The 15714-nt window shown below is 54.9% G+C and overlaps 2 protein-coding genes across 2 annotated transcripts; one reads left to right on the top strand and one right to left on the bottom strand.

The window, feature by feature from the left end:
* Nucleotides 1–388: 388 nt before the first annotated feature.
* On the bottom strand, nucleotides 389–6680 carry LOC113456345. Its single transcript, XM_026780946.1, has 3 exons — nucleotides 6516–6680; nucleotides 3699–4105; nucleotides 389–3002 (listed from the first exon to the last, which is right to left on the bottom strand). Exons 1-3 carry the CDS (start codon nucleotides 6666–6668, stop codon nucleotides 2954–2956), a joined length of 609 nt encoding a protein of 202 aa, XP_026636747.1. The 5' UTR covers nucleotides 6669–6680; the 3' UTR covers nucleotides 389–2953.
* A 97-nt stretch (nucleotides 6681–6777) lies between these two features.
* On the top strand, nucleotides 6778–15140 carry N4bp3 (NEDD4 binding protein 3). The gene is made up of 5 exons (XM_005350122.2): nucleotides 6778–7016; nucleotides 11699–12046; nucleotides 12309–12821; nucleotides 13833–14087; nucleotides 14205–15140. The coding sequence occupies exons 2-5, from the start codon at nucleotides 11729–11731 to the stop codon at nucleotides 14733–14735; spliced, it is 1617 nt and encodes a 538-aa protein (XP_005350179.1). The 5' UTR covers nucleotides 6778–7016; nucleotides 11699–11728; the 3' UTR covers nucleotides 14736–15140.
* The last annotated feature ends 574 nt before the right edge of the window (nucleotides 15141–15714 follow it).

Here is a 15714-nt window from a genome sequence, read left to right on the forward strand (position 1 = left end):
AAAATGCATAATTAGTATAACTAATTATGTCTTCCCTAAAAGGTTTATAGACAAAGCTGGGCAGTGATGGTGCATGTTAACCCGAGCACTCAGGAGGCAGAGGCAGGAGGATCTCTGTGATCTTGAGGCCAGTCTGGTCTACAGAGCGAGTTCCATGACAACCAGGGCTACACAGAGAAACCCTATCTCAAAAAACACAACAAAACAGCCGGGCGGTGGTGGTGCATGCCTTTAATCCCAGCACTCGGGAAGCAGAGACAGGCGGATCTCTGTGAGTTCGAGACCAGCCTGGTCTACAAGAGCTAGTTCTAGGACAGGCTCCAAAGCCACAGAGAAACCTGTCTCAAAATAACAAACAAGCAAAACAAAAACACACACACACACACAATAAAAAAAAGAATGATGTTTATTTGGAATTGTTTTGAGACAACCCAGCAGAGCTAAGGGTGTAGCTCGGGGCGCAGTTTGGTTACGTGGGTTTAGCAGATGTGAGGCCCTGGCTTCACCCCCGGGATGCTGAAGTAGGAGGGCATGCACCTAGGAGTACTAGCTGAAGGTCGTCATCAACACAGACCATGACTTCATATTTTGTTTTTATGTTCAGGCTGGCCTGAAACTCACTGGTAGTCAGGAATGATACAGAAGAATCCAAGCTCACTTTATTAAGCTGGTATTTAAAACACTGTGGGAGAATATACCCCATATACAAAGTGCCACCTTAGTCCCCTTGACTGTGCTCAGCAGGCAGGGCTGAGCGTGCTGACGCTGCCTCATAGGCCAGATCCCAACCCAGGTCCTAAACCCTTGAAAGCCTGGATCCCAGGCCTCCTCAACACTGGAACAAAGTGCTGTGACCACTTAGCCTGGCAGCTCCTCCTGGACTGGCTGGTCCAGGTCTCCCTGTGGCCCAGGAGCGGGTCAGCTGTGCAGTTTGGACTTCCGGGGGTGGGTCTCATCCTGGCTGGCTCCTGCAGGTCTGAGAGCTGCCTGCCCGAGGGCAGGCACCTGAGCAAGTCCTGGCAGGTCTCAGTTTCCACCCACAACCTGCTGGTGCTGCCCAGGTCACCGGGTCACTGAGGGAGGAGGACTACGGGAGAGTCCACTTGGTATCTGCCAACCTGCTCTTTGCAAGGCCCGAGGTCCTTAGTGACCACCAACACAGCCCAAATCTTCCCCGTGGGGCTAGAGCTAGCTCAGCTCCAAGGGGACAAAGGAGAAGAGGAGGGGAAGGTGAGGAGCGAGGAGCGAAGGGTGGGGGCTGCAGGGCTGCCAGTGTCTGCATATCATGCCAGTTCTTGCACCCGAGTGAACTTAATCTAGTGATTTGTCCTGTTTTACAAAACCAAGAATCCAGGGCTCAGAAAGGTCACCAGGCAGTAACAAAACCAGGCTCCAGAACAAGAAGCCACCTTTCCTCCTTCTCCTCTTCCTGTTAGGAAATGGCCACGAAGTTCTTTTGGGGGCAGATGGTGCGTTGGAGGGGAGTGCGACCAACTGTCAGCCCCGGAGAAGACTGTAGTGAGAGCAAATGGCATCTCCCCGCCCTCCTGAGTTCTTGGTTGGTCTACTAATTAAACTGTCATTAGACAGATTAAGAGGAGGAAAACCGGGGCTGGAGAGGTGCCCAGCGATTAAGCACCTGCCGCTCCTACAGAGGACCTGAGTTCGACTCCTAGCACCCACGTCACGCAGTGTAGAACTGCCTGTAACTCTAGCTCCAGGGGGAATCCATGGCCCTCCTCTGCCTGCCTGAGTGCTGCAGAGACACAAGGGACATACAGTCAGTCACACGGAACACACACACATACATTTCTTTTTTTAAAAGGAGAAAATTAGATGTGTTGCTCCGTTTGGAGAGTATTTACCTAGCTTGTACAAGGCCCTGGGTTCAATCCCCAGCACCAAGGCTGGGCATGGTGGCAAACCTTGAGAGGCCGAGGCAGGTGGATCTCCGTGAGTTCGAGGACAATCTGTTATACATAGCGCGTTCCAGGATAGCCAAGGCTATGTGGAGAAACCCTGCCTCAAAAAACCAACGAAAGGAGAGAAAACTATGTTTCTTCACAAAATGATTGGTGCTACAGAAAAGAACACAGGCTCTCTGCTCCTGGGATGGAAGGGTGGGTGTGGCACAAATTTTGGGACAGTGGAATGGTGAACAAAGGTTGTCTCGTTAGATACAGAAGCCAGACATGGCCGTACACATCTGGGCTCTCAGCTCCAGAGGCAGAGACAGGATTGTGAGTTCTAGTCAACCTGGACTAGATAACAAGACCCCGAGTCAGAAACTGAAAAACAAGGCTGTCCAGCCTGTTCACTGGGTAAAGGCTCTGTTCCCAGGCCTCGGTTCAAAGAAGCCAGCAGTCAGTGTAACACGCTGAGATGGCATTTCCCAAACGCCTTCAAGACCTCGACTGGGCACGAGTCCCTGTATGCTCAGGGCTTGCTATTTCCTGGGAGTGACAAGACCGGATGACAAGTGACCCAGGTGCGTGGTAACTGAGAGAGGGAAAGGCCCAGCGTGGAGGCAGCAGGATCAATTCTTTGTTGAGGCAGTGGGGTGACACTCAAACCCGTCAATTCCAGGAGACTGAGGCAGTGCCCGGGACACGGTAGTGGGAGTCATGGTAGTGTGCCAGGACCAATCTAGAGGCTGAGATTCTATCTTCCGGGCTACAGAGAACTGGAAACCAAATGTGTGGGCTAGGGCTGCTCTGGGGCAGGGTGAAGAAGAGTCTAGAAAGACTGTCACAACCATCAAGGAGAAAAGTGACAGCCAGAGATATGATAAACTCCTACTCCCCGTGGGTGGCCCTAGGATCCTACTGTCTCGGGCACTTACAGGCAGCAGAAAACTTTAGAAGTTACGTTGTCCAAGGCTAGCCAATTCAGGAAACAGGTACACCCAGGGAATTTGGTTTCACTTCAGCTCTGGCCTGGTGCCAGGAGTGCCTCAGTCCTTGGCATTTGAATAGCATGGCTTGCATGCCAAATCCACAGGTCTGTCAAAGGAGAGCACAAGAGACTCACCTATACGGGATGAACCCAAGAGGTGACCAGAGTTCAGTGGGTACTTCCCACCTCCCCGGGGCCAACTGCTTACTGGAAACTATCTCTCAGGCAAAACTAGGGTGGGAGGAGGAGACCTGGCCTCCTGATGGCCTCTGTCCAGCCTACCTTCTCTCCAAAACCTCAGAAAGACAGGAACCTTTGGGGCTTCTAGCGCTGAGGTGTACTTTGGGGGAAGGCAGATCATGTATACCCCCCCCCCCCGTCTGGAACCCAAGTTTTCCATCAGAGAAAGTTAAACCAAGGACATCCAAGAATTCAATGAAGTGACCTCTTTAGCCTTGAAAACACACAGAGGAAGGCACAAGGGCGTTAGGGGAAGAAGAGAGACTGGATTGTGACTGAGCCTACTTTCCTACAGGGTCAGCTGGTCCCATCTGCCCTGCCACTCCCCATCCAGGTAACCAGGGTAACAACATGCAAGGGCTCAAAGCTGGGCAGTATCTGTCAGGCCAGCCCTCTAGAGGCTGGAGCATGGTCTTAGCAGCCTGGAGTCTCTAGCTGGTGCAGAAGGTGGGGGCAAGGAACCTGGCTCCTGACCTTCTCTTGCTTCCCCAAATGACAGCTCTCTTCAGGGGACTGTCCCCTGCTCTAGCCCCCAAGTCCCACAGTCCAGCCAGGATCCTTACCCGAAGCCAGTTCTGAGTGTTTCGGCCAGGAGCCTCCACCCCTCTCCTATGTGCATTCTTAACACCTCTGGGCTCTCAAGGGGTGGGGCCTCTGGTTCAGTCCTTCCTCCTGGGATGCCTGAGACACCACCACCATCCTGCTCCTCCAATGCTAGCCTGGTATAGGGGAAGAAACCAGCAGAACTTGAATAGGTTACTGCATTTGTAAATATAAAAGGGGCCCAGTAAAGGGAAGAGGGAGGGAGGAAGGTGCACTTGGGTCTTACTGAACCCAAGTCACCATCAACACTTACAGATGGGGCAAAGCTTTTGCTGTACAAGTCTGAGGACCTGAGTTCGAACACCAGAACCCATGCAAAGGTAGGAAGAGAGGAACCGACTTCACAAAGTTGCCCTCCAATCTCCTCCTACATGCAAATGCATACAAAGCAGACAACAATAACAACCAGTAAGTATTTACAGAGCATAGAATCCCAGTATTTATAATGTGGAAAGCGGCAGGATCAGGAGTTCAAATCCATCTTCTGCTGCTACAAAATGAGTTCAAGGGCAGCTGAACTAGAAAAAAAATCTTAGAATTTAGCATTGACTCTTTCGCCTAAAGAATGTTCTCGATAAGACTTTTTTTTTTTTTTTTTTCCCGAGATAGGGTTTCTCTGTGTAGCTTTACAGCCTGTCCTGGCACTTGCTCTGTAGGCAGGGCTGGCCTTGAACTCACAGAGATCGGCCTGCCTCTGCCTCCCAAATGCTAGGATTAAAGGCGTGCGCCACCACCGCCAGCTAATTCTTTATAACCATTTCATGAACATTTCTGATCCTAGCTTCCCCGCTTCAACCAGCAGGCAGGCTTGTGTGTACAGCACAGTCCTGCCCGGCACACAAGCTTGCACAGGTTCTGCTGCATGTTCCGCTCTGTAAGGCGCTTCTGGGTCCACACCTGTGTGCCGCCTTTGAGGCTCTTTCAGGGCTCTGGCCTCCCTAGAGAGCTCACCTGCGCCTGAACACGTCCAGATTTCTCCAGCCCTGGGCCTCAACACCAGGGGTGCACTTTCCTGGCTACTTACCCAGAGAGGCCTTTCCTCGGTGCCCCAAGATGGTAAGAGTGTCCTTGCCACGAGCGTCTGTCTCAGGTAACACCCCCCACACCTGGGCAGCCCCCCACAGCCCCCCCCACGGCCAAGACACCGAGTAGCTGTGAACGAGTTTTCTTCCCCGCATTTCCTTTGTTGGGAAACTGCCAACAGTAGACAGAAAGCACAGGCTGCAAATGGGGACTTGGTGAGCCACAGGTGACATTCTGTTGCTTGAATGACGTAATTAAGTGTCGCATGATACAGCATTTCCATTTGAATTTGGGGTACTGGGAACTGGACGCAGGGCCTCGGGCAAGCTCTACCACTGAGCCACACCCAGCCCCCTGAGACATTTTAAAAGGAATAACAGAAAGTGTCGCAACCACCGCCTGACACCAAGATGAACCACAAGGAGTAAGGAGTAAGGAATCCTCCTCACTTCTCCTTCCCCGCAGCATCTAGCACCAGTCTGCAGTCTGTCCATAAGGGCTTGCCTACTTCACACGCGTGAAATCACTCCACATGTGGCCTTTGTGGGTGGTTTCTTAGATTTAGCATCCCCTTTTAGAGGTTTATCCGTGATGTAGCGGGATGGCACTCATTCCTCTTCTATGGTAAATAATATTCCGCTTTACGGACGGACCACACTATCCCTTCATTAATCGATGGAGGGTTTTTTTTTCTATTTTTTTTAACAACTTATTTAAATTCATTGTATGTGCATTGGTATGAAGGTGTCAGATACCCTGGAACTGGCAGTTGTGAGCTGCCATGTAGGTGCTGAGAATTGAACCAAGGTCCTCTGGAAGAGCAGACAGTGCTCTTAATTGCTGAGCCATCTCTCCAGCCCTGGGTTTGAAATTTTTTGTCCTCTTGACTACTATAAATACTTGTTGGCATACCCAATTTCAGGTTTTTTTTTTTTCTTTTTTGCCATATACCCAGGAATGGAAGTGCTGGGTGTATCCTAAATCCATGTTTAACTTATTTTTCTCCCCAAGACAAGAATTCTCTGTGTAACAGTCCTTGCTGTCCTGGAATTCACTTGGTAGACCAAGCTGACCTCAAACTCACTGAGATCCACCTGCCTCTGCCTCTGCCTTATGCGTGCTGAGATTAAGGGCGTGCCCAGTCAGCCGCCATCCCCCCCCCACACTTTTTTTTAATCTTAAAAAGAAAACATGGCCGGGCAGGCAGAAGCAAGCAGATCTCTGAGTTCGAGGCCAGACTGGTCAGCCAGGGCTACTCTGTGTGTGTGCCTGACTAAATGTGCACCTGTGCGTGTAGTGCACCCAGAGGCCAGAGGTGGGGCACTGGATCCCAGGGAACTAACTGGAGTTAGAGGGTTGTGAACCACCACGTGGTTGCTGGGAACCAAACCTGAGTCCTCTGATACTCTAAACCAAAGAGCATTATCTCCACCCTCACCGTCTGTGTTAACTTTTCAAGGGAGAAGAGGTGTTCTAACTTCCTGAACTTGAACGAGTTTGGGTGTCCAGCCTTCTGTTTCCGTCCCGCTACCGCCTGACCCAGCCCATGTGACTCATTTACATTATCGGTCTGGCCCCTGAAGGCATCTGAACCTGCCGCCCCTAGAAGGCATAGGAGACAAACTAACCTCCCTCCAAAATAAAAGCCCTGCCCCCAGTCCAGCTGCCAACCACTGGAGACTCCGACTACACCTCTGCGGCTCTCAGAGAGCTGCTACTTGGATTTAGTCTCAAAGGAGGAAAGTGGTGCTTACCTGAGAAAGAGGCGGCCAGAAGCAGAGACGTGACCGCCCCACCCCAGCGCGCCAGTTTGGAAGCTGGTTCTGGAAGGAAATCGAGCGAGCGAGGCGGGCGAGGCTCGGAGCTGGAGGAGGAGGAGCAGCAGGGAGGCGCGGGCTCAGGAGCATCGGCCGGAGCCGGGTCTGCGGAGCTGCTACAAGCAAGCGACCGGTGATCGCACACCGGGGGACCTGGCCCGCTGCACCCGTGAGCCGGGGCGGGGCTCAGGTCGCTCGGGGGCGGCGCCGGTGCCCGCCCCCCACATCCGGGGGCCGGGCCGGGCTCTGGGGCTCGCGCCGGGCGGGTGAGTCAGGCCGGGTTTTCCCTCCGCCTCTGGGGCCAACACAAGACTGTCGCCCGGCGCGTCCTCTGCCTGCCGATCCGGCTCCCGCGCCTACCCGAAGAGCGTGCGAAGAGAAAGGTTCGGGACCGAGTCAGGGACTGCAGCGCGCCCTGAGATCCTCGGCGCCAGCATGGTAAGTGGGCTGGGCAGGTCGCCGAGGTCGCTCTGGGACCCCGGCGCGGGGCAGGGTGGAAGGGTGGGAGGATGCAGTGCTAGTCCCGGTGTCCTCCGCTCCCGCTCACGAGGCTAACCTGTAAAAGGGCTTTCAGTGGAGCTTCGCCCGAGACCCTTGCGCCGCAGCTAGGAGGGGCAGGCGCCCTTGGCGCTGGAGTCTGACCTCGGCCTCCGCCCCCTGCAGCAGCTCCAGGCAAGCCCGGCCGACAGCGGGCGGGATGTGCGCACCCCACCCCGCCCCCCTGGGTAGCTCTGCCTTCCTCAGTTCTGGGATCTCTCGCTTCCTCCACTGCCTACCCGGGCGTAGTTCCTCCGGGGCGGCCAACCTGTCTTCTCTGCCGCCTTCCCGGGGACACCGCTCACCTGCCCTCTCCCACAAGGTATCCTCTTCCTGCCCCAGCCCCTTGCCTCGTCTGGTCCTTGGCTGGGGACCTGCGGATAGGGGATGTCCCAAGGTCCGGGACTCTGTTCCAGTTCTGACCACAGCCTTTCACAAAAGTGAGGACCGGGACCCTGGCTCTATTCAGATGGGGTCGTGCGACATTCCACCTAGGAGATACAGATTGGGCATGACTATCCTTAGGAGGGAGCAGAGGCGGGTGGCCCTCCTGGACCTGGTGATCAGCCTCGTTCCAGGCTCTCCCAAGCAGGGCTCCTCTGCCACTGGCTGCGTGTGGGTGTGTATGTGCGAGACTGTGAATGAAAGCGACCAGCCAGCTCCCGACACCGCCTCTAGCAGTTTCCAGAGCTTAGAGTCCCTAAGCCAGCGCCACTTCCACTATTTCTTCCTACCCTATTCCCCCAGGGTGGGCCAGGAGAGATCCCTGGGAGGGGGTGAAGTTACATCCCACCCAGCCTAGCCATAAGTGCCCTTGGGAAGAACAAGCATGGGGGCTGGGCAGGCCCCACAGCAGTGTGTGCCGGTGGAAGGTGACCCCTAGCTGGGACAGCTGGGTGTAGTATAGAGGGCTTTACTGTGGGAATCCAGATTGGCCCTCAGAGTGGGATCTTAGGCGACTTGTTCCTCCGTCCAAGCCTATTTCTAAATAGGATCCTTACTGCCCTGTCTGTGCCCACCGACTGCTGTGGGGATGATGTGACATTATGAAATACAAGAGCTGAGAAACCCTGGAGCACTGTGCGTTAAGCAAATTGCAATAATTCTGCCAAGGGGCCAGGGTATGCCAGCCACCCCCACCCCCTCTCAGGCTGTCTCCATTTTTCATTTTTGGAGTTGGGACATTCCAGGCTCATTCCTTTGGGGCAGCTGCAGACACACCCCTCAGAAGGGCTGATCCCCCCCCCCCAGCAGGTGGTGTGACCCTCCCCTGGGGCACTCTGGTGGGACTAACTAATAATGGCAGTTCAGTCTGACTTTACTCCTGCCACCACACAGAGGCTGAGGTGCCCCAAGCCAAAGGAAATGCAGGGAGAGCTGCGTCTAGGAAGCCAGGGCACTTCCTTCTATGCAGCTGAACATGACCTTGGTCACATCATTTTACCTCTTCATCTCCTTGTGTTTCCTCTTGTGAAGCAAAAAATAACCACATTCATCTCCCGGGTGTGTTTTGAAGAGGTACCCAGGGCCTGGTGCTGGGATGTCCCACTGTGTACTTCTATTTATGGATTTCTGCACTGCTGGCTAACCTTTGGGCAGAGCGAGGCAGGAATGAAGCCCCTGGGCTTTAAGATAGATACCCTAGCCTGGCGGTGGTGGTGCGTGCCTTCAATCCCAGCACTCTGGAGGCAGAGACAGGCGGATCTCTGTGAGTTCGAGGCCAGCCTGTTCTACAGAGCAAGTTCCAGGACAGGTTCCAATGCTACCCAGAGAAACCCTGTCTCAAAGAGAGAGAGAGAGAGAGAGAGAGAGAGAGAGAGAGAGAGGGGTACCCTACTATGGCAGTACAGCCCAGGCACCCCCTCTTTCTGCTCTGGTCCCCCAGAGGCTGTGAGACATTTGCCAGCTCTCTCCACCCCCACCAACCAAGTCACAGGCCATAGAGAGCCTGCACAGCTGCCCTGGTCTGAGCAGGCAATCTCAAGGCTTCTAAGCAACGGGGGAAGGAATGTGCGTGTTGGGGGAGGGGCAGAGGTAGGTTGGGTTTTTCAGGAAAGGGGTTTGTCTCCAGACTGAGACCTGGGTGGCCTGGAGTCTCAGAGCCCTACTGATGGGGCAGACTGCAGCACCACGTGAGACCTTGTCTAGGTGGGTGGATGGTGGGTGACTTGTACAAAGGGTGCTGTCCGCTGCTGGACTGACCTCTAACACACGTTTCTCTGTGGGACCGATACTCTCTGTGTTCTGTATAAAGCCATTTATGTAGTTGTGGCGTGTGGCCACACTGGTTCACCCCTGGACCCACGACCCTTTGGCGGGTGCCGTGGAGTGTCAGTTTTTTCTCCTTGGAGTGGCAGTGAGTGTCCGCACAGAGGAAGGATGTGTGGGTCTGGAGTGAAGTGGGCGTGTTTGGCAATGTCCCCAGCTCCTGGGCACATGGGACTTAACCGTTCACAAAATCCTTTCACCCCTGTTGCCCCTCTGTCAGTTATCCCGACAGAGGTAAGGAAGGCAAGATGCAGAGGCAGGCATCTAGGGTCCCCGGGGAGGGAGAGGCCAATAGCTGAAGACGGTCGTGTTCCTTGAGTAGCAGCAGAACATCTCACGCGCAGTGACGTCTCATGGGTAGGCTTGTCAGGGCAAAGCAGTCTTGAATGAGGAGGCAAAGTGACCCCATTCCTAGTTCTTTTGGTTGTGGGTGACATCCTGAGTCCTGCTAGACACTTGGCAGCCCTGGCATCGGGATCCCATGTGTCCTCATACTGGTTAGCTCTGTGAGTCTCCAAGAACTTGCCTCTTAAAAGGAGGGGCTACTGGACCCATAGTCTCCTTGAGAGTCTACAAAGTGCCATGTTACTGTCATAGCCCCGGCTCCGGTAATCCTGTAACCTGGTTGAATCTCTTGAGTTTACATGACTTGTGATATCCCTCTGTTCAGTGCGCTTGGGCAGGTGGTCCAAACTCAGGCTGGCACCCCACTTTGAATGGTATAAGAAAGTTATTCAGGGGGCTGGAGAGATGGCTCAGTGGTTAAGAACATTGCCTGCTCTTCCAAAGGTCTTGAGTTCAATTCCCAGCAACCACATGGTGGCTCACAACCATCTGTAATGAGGTCTGGTGCCCTTTTCTGGCCTGTAAGCATACACACAGAAAGAATACTGTATACATAATAAATAATAAATAAATATTAAAAAAAAGAAAGTTATTCAGGAGAAGGCAGAAGGCTACGACTTTTTTTTTTTTTTTGGCCAAGGGTGCAGTTGAGGGCTTTAGAATGGGGTAGGGGGTAGGGACAAGGCCTACCCTCCCTCTACCAGAAAGAGCTCTGTCTTCCCTAAACACAAAGCCTGGAAATGGTTGAGGATGGAGCCTCCTAACCACCATTGTTTGAGGTGGGAGTGGGTGTCCCGGAAGTGTATTGGGTGGGTGGTGGTGGGTACTCCCAGTGGCGGCCTGCCCGCCAGGCATCTGCTTGGCATTGGGAGCAGCTGTGTGTGGGTGGGTGGGAGGCAGAAAAGGTGCCATTCACTGCCAGTTGTTTGCACTTACTGTATGCCAGGCGATGGGTGTGGCACGGGCCCCAGAGCAAGTGAGAGACAGTCCATCAGCGCGGTCCCCTGGTGTGGAGCTGAAGCGGGTGACTAAGCTCAGCCGCAGGTATTCTGTGTTGATCGTGGCTTCAGGCCAGGCCTGGACTAGGTGCCTGGTCGAGTTATCTTACCCCTTCCTTTCAGTACCCCTAAGTGATAAATGTTGTCTGTCACTGCCTTTCTGCTCCCTAGGAAGACAAGGCTCACAGCGGTTAGGTATGGCTAAGGTCATAGCTGCTAGCATCCAGGTCCTGGGGACCTGGCTGGTGATAGCTAACAGCAGAACCCAGTGGCATTACAGAGAATGGCTGCTTCTTCCCTCTGCCTCCCATCATTGCCTGGGCCTCAACACCTGTTCCGGAAACAGGAGCCATTGTTCCTCCCCTTAGGCCCTTCCTGTGTGTATCACCATCCTTCCTCCCCTTGGGCCTTTCCTGTTTGTGTCCCTCCCACTGTATTCCCCCAAACCCCACCCACCCAGATGTTTCCTGGGGGGGGGGGAACCTCTGACCCTTTGAGAGAAGAGGGGCTTCCCCTCCTGAGAAGACAGAGAAACAAACCTCCTCCAGCCCTGGTTCACTATGCTTGCTCCCCATACCACAAATTTGGTGGAGAACCTGTCAGAAGTAAGCAGAGTCATGGGTCAGACAGTGCCTGAGTTCACCCTCCACCCTTTGCTGGCCCAGTTCTAGGGGAGCCCCATCCTACTGCTTGAGGGCCTCCCCTTTCCTGCCTTGCCTCTGCGTTGCACACCAGACCCCTGTCTGGAGCTGTTCCTTCAGGTGTCGCAGTGGAAGGGACTTAGTCTGACACCGTGTTCAGTGTTCCTTTCCCTTGGCCATTCTGGGAGTCCTGTCCCATTCACGAGTATCTGGCTCTGCTGGGCCTGGGCAACCTGGGGAACCGACAGATGGCAAGTGTCTGGTTTTAGAGCATCTGGGGTCTTGGGTACTGAGTGCCCATCTGCCACTAATGGAGCCTTCTGATTCCCAGAATCAGCTGCCTGTGCCCTGCTGAACCTTCATGGCCACGGCCTCAGGCCCTGCTGGCATTGCCATGGGCAGCGTAGGCAGCCTGTTGGAACGGCAGGACTTTTCCCCTGAAGAACTTCGTGCCGCTCTGGCTGGGTCCCGGGGCTCCCGGCAGGCTGACGGGCTCCTCCGGAAAGGCTTGGGCCAGCGCGAACTCTTCAGCTACCTGCATCTCCCCAAGAAGGACGGCAAGAGCGGCAAGCGAGCACCTCGGAATGAGCCGGACTATGCCACCCTCTACTACCGGGAGCATCCTCGGGCCGGTGACTTCAGCAAGACTTCCCTGCCTGAGCGGGGTCGCTTTGACAAGGTGCATCACTGCTGCGGGGGGATTGGGCCCGACTTGGAGACGGTGATGTTGGGGTGGTTAGCCAGGAGGCCCTGACGGTAGGCGAGGGCAGGCTGAGGTGTGTGAAGTCTGCTCCATATGGGCCAGCCTAAAGCACGATCACTGCCTCCCTGTGACCTCCCTGTGATGTGTGCCCTGTATTCTCAGAGGGGATCCCGAGGGACATCAGGTAGGCAGAAAAGAGTGGCCAACTCTGCTCACGCCTGCATTCTCTTCCTGACAGTGCCGAATCCGTCCTTCGGTGTTCAAGTCTCCTGTGGGCTCCGGGAAAGGCTTCCTGTCCATGCAGAGCCTGGCAGCCCACAAGGGGCAGAAGTTGTGGCGAAGCAATGGCAGTCTGCACACGCTGGCCTGCCACCCACCTCTGAGTCCTGGGCCTCGGGCCAGTCAAGCCCGTGCACAGTTGCTTCATGCCCTCAGCTTAGATGAAGGTGGCCCTGAGCCCAGCCTTTCGGACTCTTCCAGTGGGGGGAGTTTTGGCCGTAGTCCAGGCACTGGCTCCAGCCCCTTCAGCTCCTCCTTGGGCCACATTAATCACCTTGGGGGCTCATTGGACCGTGCTTCAAGGAGCCCTAAGGAGTCTGGACCTCTGGCTGTACTGAGCTGCCTGCCTGAGCCACCTCCCCCGTATGAGTTTTCCTGTCCCGCTGGTGAGGAGGTAGCCTTGTTGCCTGAGACCTGTGAGGGACTCAAGAGGGACCTCAGTGACCAGGATGTCTCTAACCCTTTTACTCAGGTGAGGGAGCCCCTGCCCTGGCTTGGTCTGTTCCTTGGCATTGAGATATAGGCCAGATTAACTTCTGACAGCTGGCACAGCTCGGGGTGGGAACAAACCATGAACAAGGCCTAAGCATAGTGTGATATTGGGGGGCAGCCGTATGTTAGAGGCAGCAGAGGATGGGACTGGAGCAGTGAGATCAGAGTTTATGCCCCTGATGGCACCCTTTCTTCCATCGCTTTTAACCAGCCTTTTCTTTTCATTTGTTTTTTGAGACGGTTTACTCTGTCGCTTTAGAGCCTGTCCTGGAACTAGCTCTTGTATACCAGGCTGGCCTTGAACTCATGGAGATCCGTTTGTCTCTGCCTCCCGAGTGCTGGGATTAAAGGCTTGCGCTACCACTGCACAGCTCCTATTGCTCTTAAAGGAAGACAAAAAAAAGACACTTGTAGGCTGGGACTATAGCTTAGCAGGGGTAGTGTGCTTGCCTAATGAGTGTGAGACCCTAGGTTAGATTAGCACTGAGAAGAAAGAGAATTCTACTCTTAGCTATCCCTCAACTACACAGCAGGGATGCCCTGTGACTTTGGTCCTGGGAATTGTGTAGGAGGGAGCCAGGCAGTCTCTGAGGACCTTGTATTAGTTGTTTTTGTTTTTTTTTTTTTTTTTTCGAGACAGGGTTTCTCTGTGTTCTCTGTGGCTTTGGAGCCTGTCCTGGAACTAGCTCTGTAGACCAGGCTGGTCTCGAACTCACAGAGATCCGCCTGCCTCTGCCTCCCGAGTGCTGGGATTAAAGGCATGTGCCACCATCGCCCGGCTTAGGACCTTGTATTAGTAACACTATCTGTGGAGAGCCTCTTTGGGTTTGAAATACCTGTGGCTGGGACGCTGGGCTCTGTGGCCTAGGTGCATAAGACGTTAGTAATGGCAGGCCTTGGGCACAAGTGAGCATTGTTTTTAGAGGACAGGCCAACTGGAAATCTGAACAAGGCTGTGCCCACCGCTAACCAGTTCTCTCCCCCTCTGCAGGTGCTAGAGGAGCGCCAGCGGTTGTGGTTGTCTGAACTGAAGCGCCTGTACGTGGAACGGCTGCATGAGGTGGCCCAGAAAGCTGAGCGCAGCGAGCGCAACCTCCAGCTGCAGCTGTTTATGGCCCAACAGGAGCAGCGGCGCCTGCGCAAGGAGCTGCGGGCTCAACAGGGCCTGGCACCAGAGCCTCGGACCTCTGGTCCTCAAGTGGAGGCTGACCCTAATGCCCGGCCAGAGGAGGAAGCCCGATGGGAGGTAGGACACATCATAGGCTGATGCCTGTTCTCATTGCCCTGGTCCCATACCCAGTTGCCTCTCCCCTGCAGCCAACCCCAGTGTCACACTGTGCTCACGATTTGTCCCTACCCTCAGGTGTGCCAGAAGACCGCGGAGATTAGCCTGTTGAAACAGCAGCTTCGGGAAGCCCAGGCAGAGCTGGCACAGAAGCTGGCTGAGATCTTCAGTCTGAAGACGCAACTTCGGGGCAGCAGGGCACAAGCCCAGGCTCAGGACGCTGAGCTGGCTCGGCTGCGGGAGGCAGTGCGCAGCCTGCAAGAGCAGGCGCCTCGGGAGGAAGCTCCAGGCATCTGCGAGACAGATGACTGCAAGAGCCGGGGACTGCTAGGAGAGGCAGGAGGCAGTGAAGCCAGCGAAGGGGCCACCGAGCAGCTGCGGGCGGAGCTGCTGCAAGAGCGGCTTCGTGGCCAGGAGCAGGCGCTGCGCTTCGAGCAGGAGCGGCAGACTTGGCAGGAGGAAAAGGAGAGGGTGCTGCGCTACCAGCGAGAAATCCAGGGGGGCTACATGGACATGTACCGGAGGAACCAGGCACTCGAACAGGAGCTGCGGGTGCTGCGGGAGCCCCCTACACCCTGGAGTCCCCGGCTGGAGTCCTCCAAAATCTGACACTGGCCAAGTGTGCTGACAGCAGGCATGCTGCCAGAAGATGGCCTGAGATGGCAGGCTCCTCCCTTGCCTCCCTTGCTCTGGTCTGAGGCAGAATCTGTAAAGGCCAGTTCAGGGATGGGAGGCCCATCCAGAGGAGGGCTCCTGCAGGCAATGGACTAGGTAGGATAGGGTACCTGCTCTAGAAGCTGGCAGAGAAACAGACCCAGGCAGGGCCCAGCCCTGCTCCCTACAGTGGGTGTGGCCCAGTAAAGTAGGTTGGAGCCATCGAAGCCTCAGCCCCAGGATGCAGAAGGGCAGGAGCAAGGGTGGGTGGCTGGAGACCTGGTCTGAGGTCTTCCATGGAAGGAGCCGGGGTGGGAAGACTAGCCTCCTCCACAATAAAAGCACATTTTTTATGAGGAGGCCCAGTTGATAACATTGTCCTTGGCCTGAGTCCAGAAGATCCTGGTTGATCAGTGTTCCAGGCCTTGGGCCTAGGCTGCAGCTCTTACTGTGGTCATAGTCATGGGAAGAGTGTGCCCTGTGCAGTCTCTGATCATATGTGTTGGAGGATGGAGGAGTGTTATTCCGTGCTTCCCTACCACACAGTCCTTAGCTGCTGTGTGGGCTGCAGCCCCTTTCTTCAGCACCATCAGATGTTTGAGAAGAAACAATACAGGGGGAACAAAAGGATTGGTCGACGGAGGCATTTGCAGAACACAGTGTTCTGGTGGGATGTCTAGACCCTGGGCGCCCAGGCAGCCGCTGGGTTTGGAGTGGGCTCAAGGCAGCTTCCTCCATAACATGTAAAAGCTCCTGTGGGCTCTGCCACCTCCAGCTGTGGTGTGCCCCTCCCTCCATGGCCAGGGGCCAGAGGCAGGTGCAGGAACTGTGGGTCATTTCCATAGGCAGTAGAGGCCTGTGGGGTATTTGATTTATGCAGAAGATCTGATTTGTGTTGGGGGAAGGAGTCCCTCATTCTGTACCTGTTCAAAAC

The sequence above is a fragment of the Microtus ochrogaster genome, chromosome 7, assembly GCF_000317375.1.
Source record: "Microtus ochrogaster isolate Prairie Vole_2 chromosome 7, MicOch1.0, whole genome shotgun sequence".
NCBI lineage: Eukaryota > Metazoa > Chordata > Mammalia > Rodentia > Cricetidae > Microtus > Microtus ochrogaster.

Coding starts and splice junctions, on each gene's coding strand:
- LOC113456345 (XM_026780946.1), bottom strand. CDS start 6,668: ATGCTCCTGAGCCCGCGCCTCCCTGCTGCTCCTCCTCCTCCAGCTCCG. Junction 4,106..6,515: donor TCTGGCCGCCTCTTTCTCAG/GTAAGCACCACT, acceptor ATTTGCATGTAG/GAGGAGATTGGAGGGCAACT. Junction 3,003..3,698: donor ACACTCAGAACTGGCTTCGG/GTAAGGATCCTG, acceptor CTCCTTTGACAG/ACCTGTGGATTTGGCATGCA.
- N4bp3 (XM_005350122.2), top strand. CDS start 11,729: ATGGCCACGGCCTCAGGCCCTGCTGGCATTGCCATGGGCAGCGTAGGC. Junction 12,822..13,832: donor TCTCTAACCCTTTTACTCAG/GTGAGGGAGCCC, acceptor CCCCCTCTGCAG/GTGCTAGAGGAGCGCCAGCG. Junction 14,088..14,204: donor AGGAGGAAGCCCGATGGGAG/GTAGGACACATC, acceptor CCCTACCCTCAG/GTGTGCCAGAAGACCGCGGA.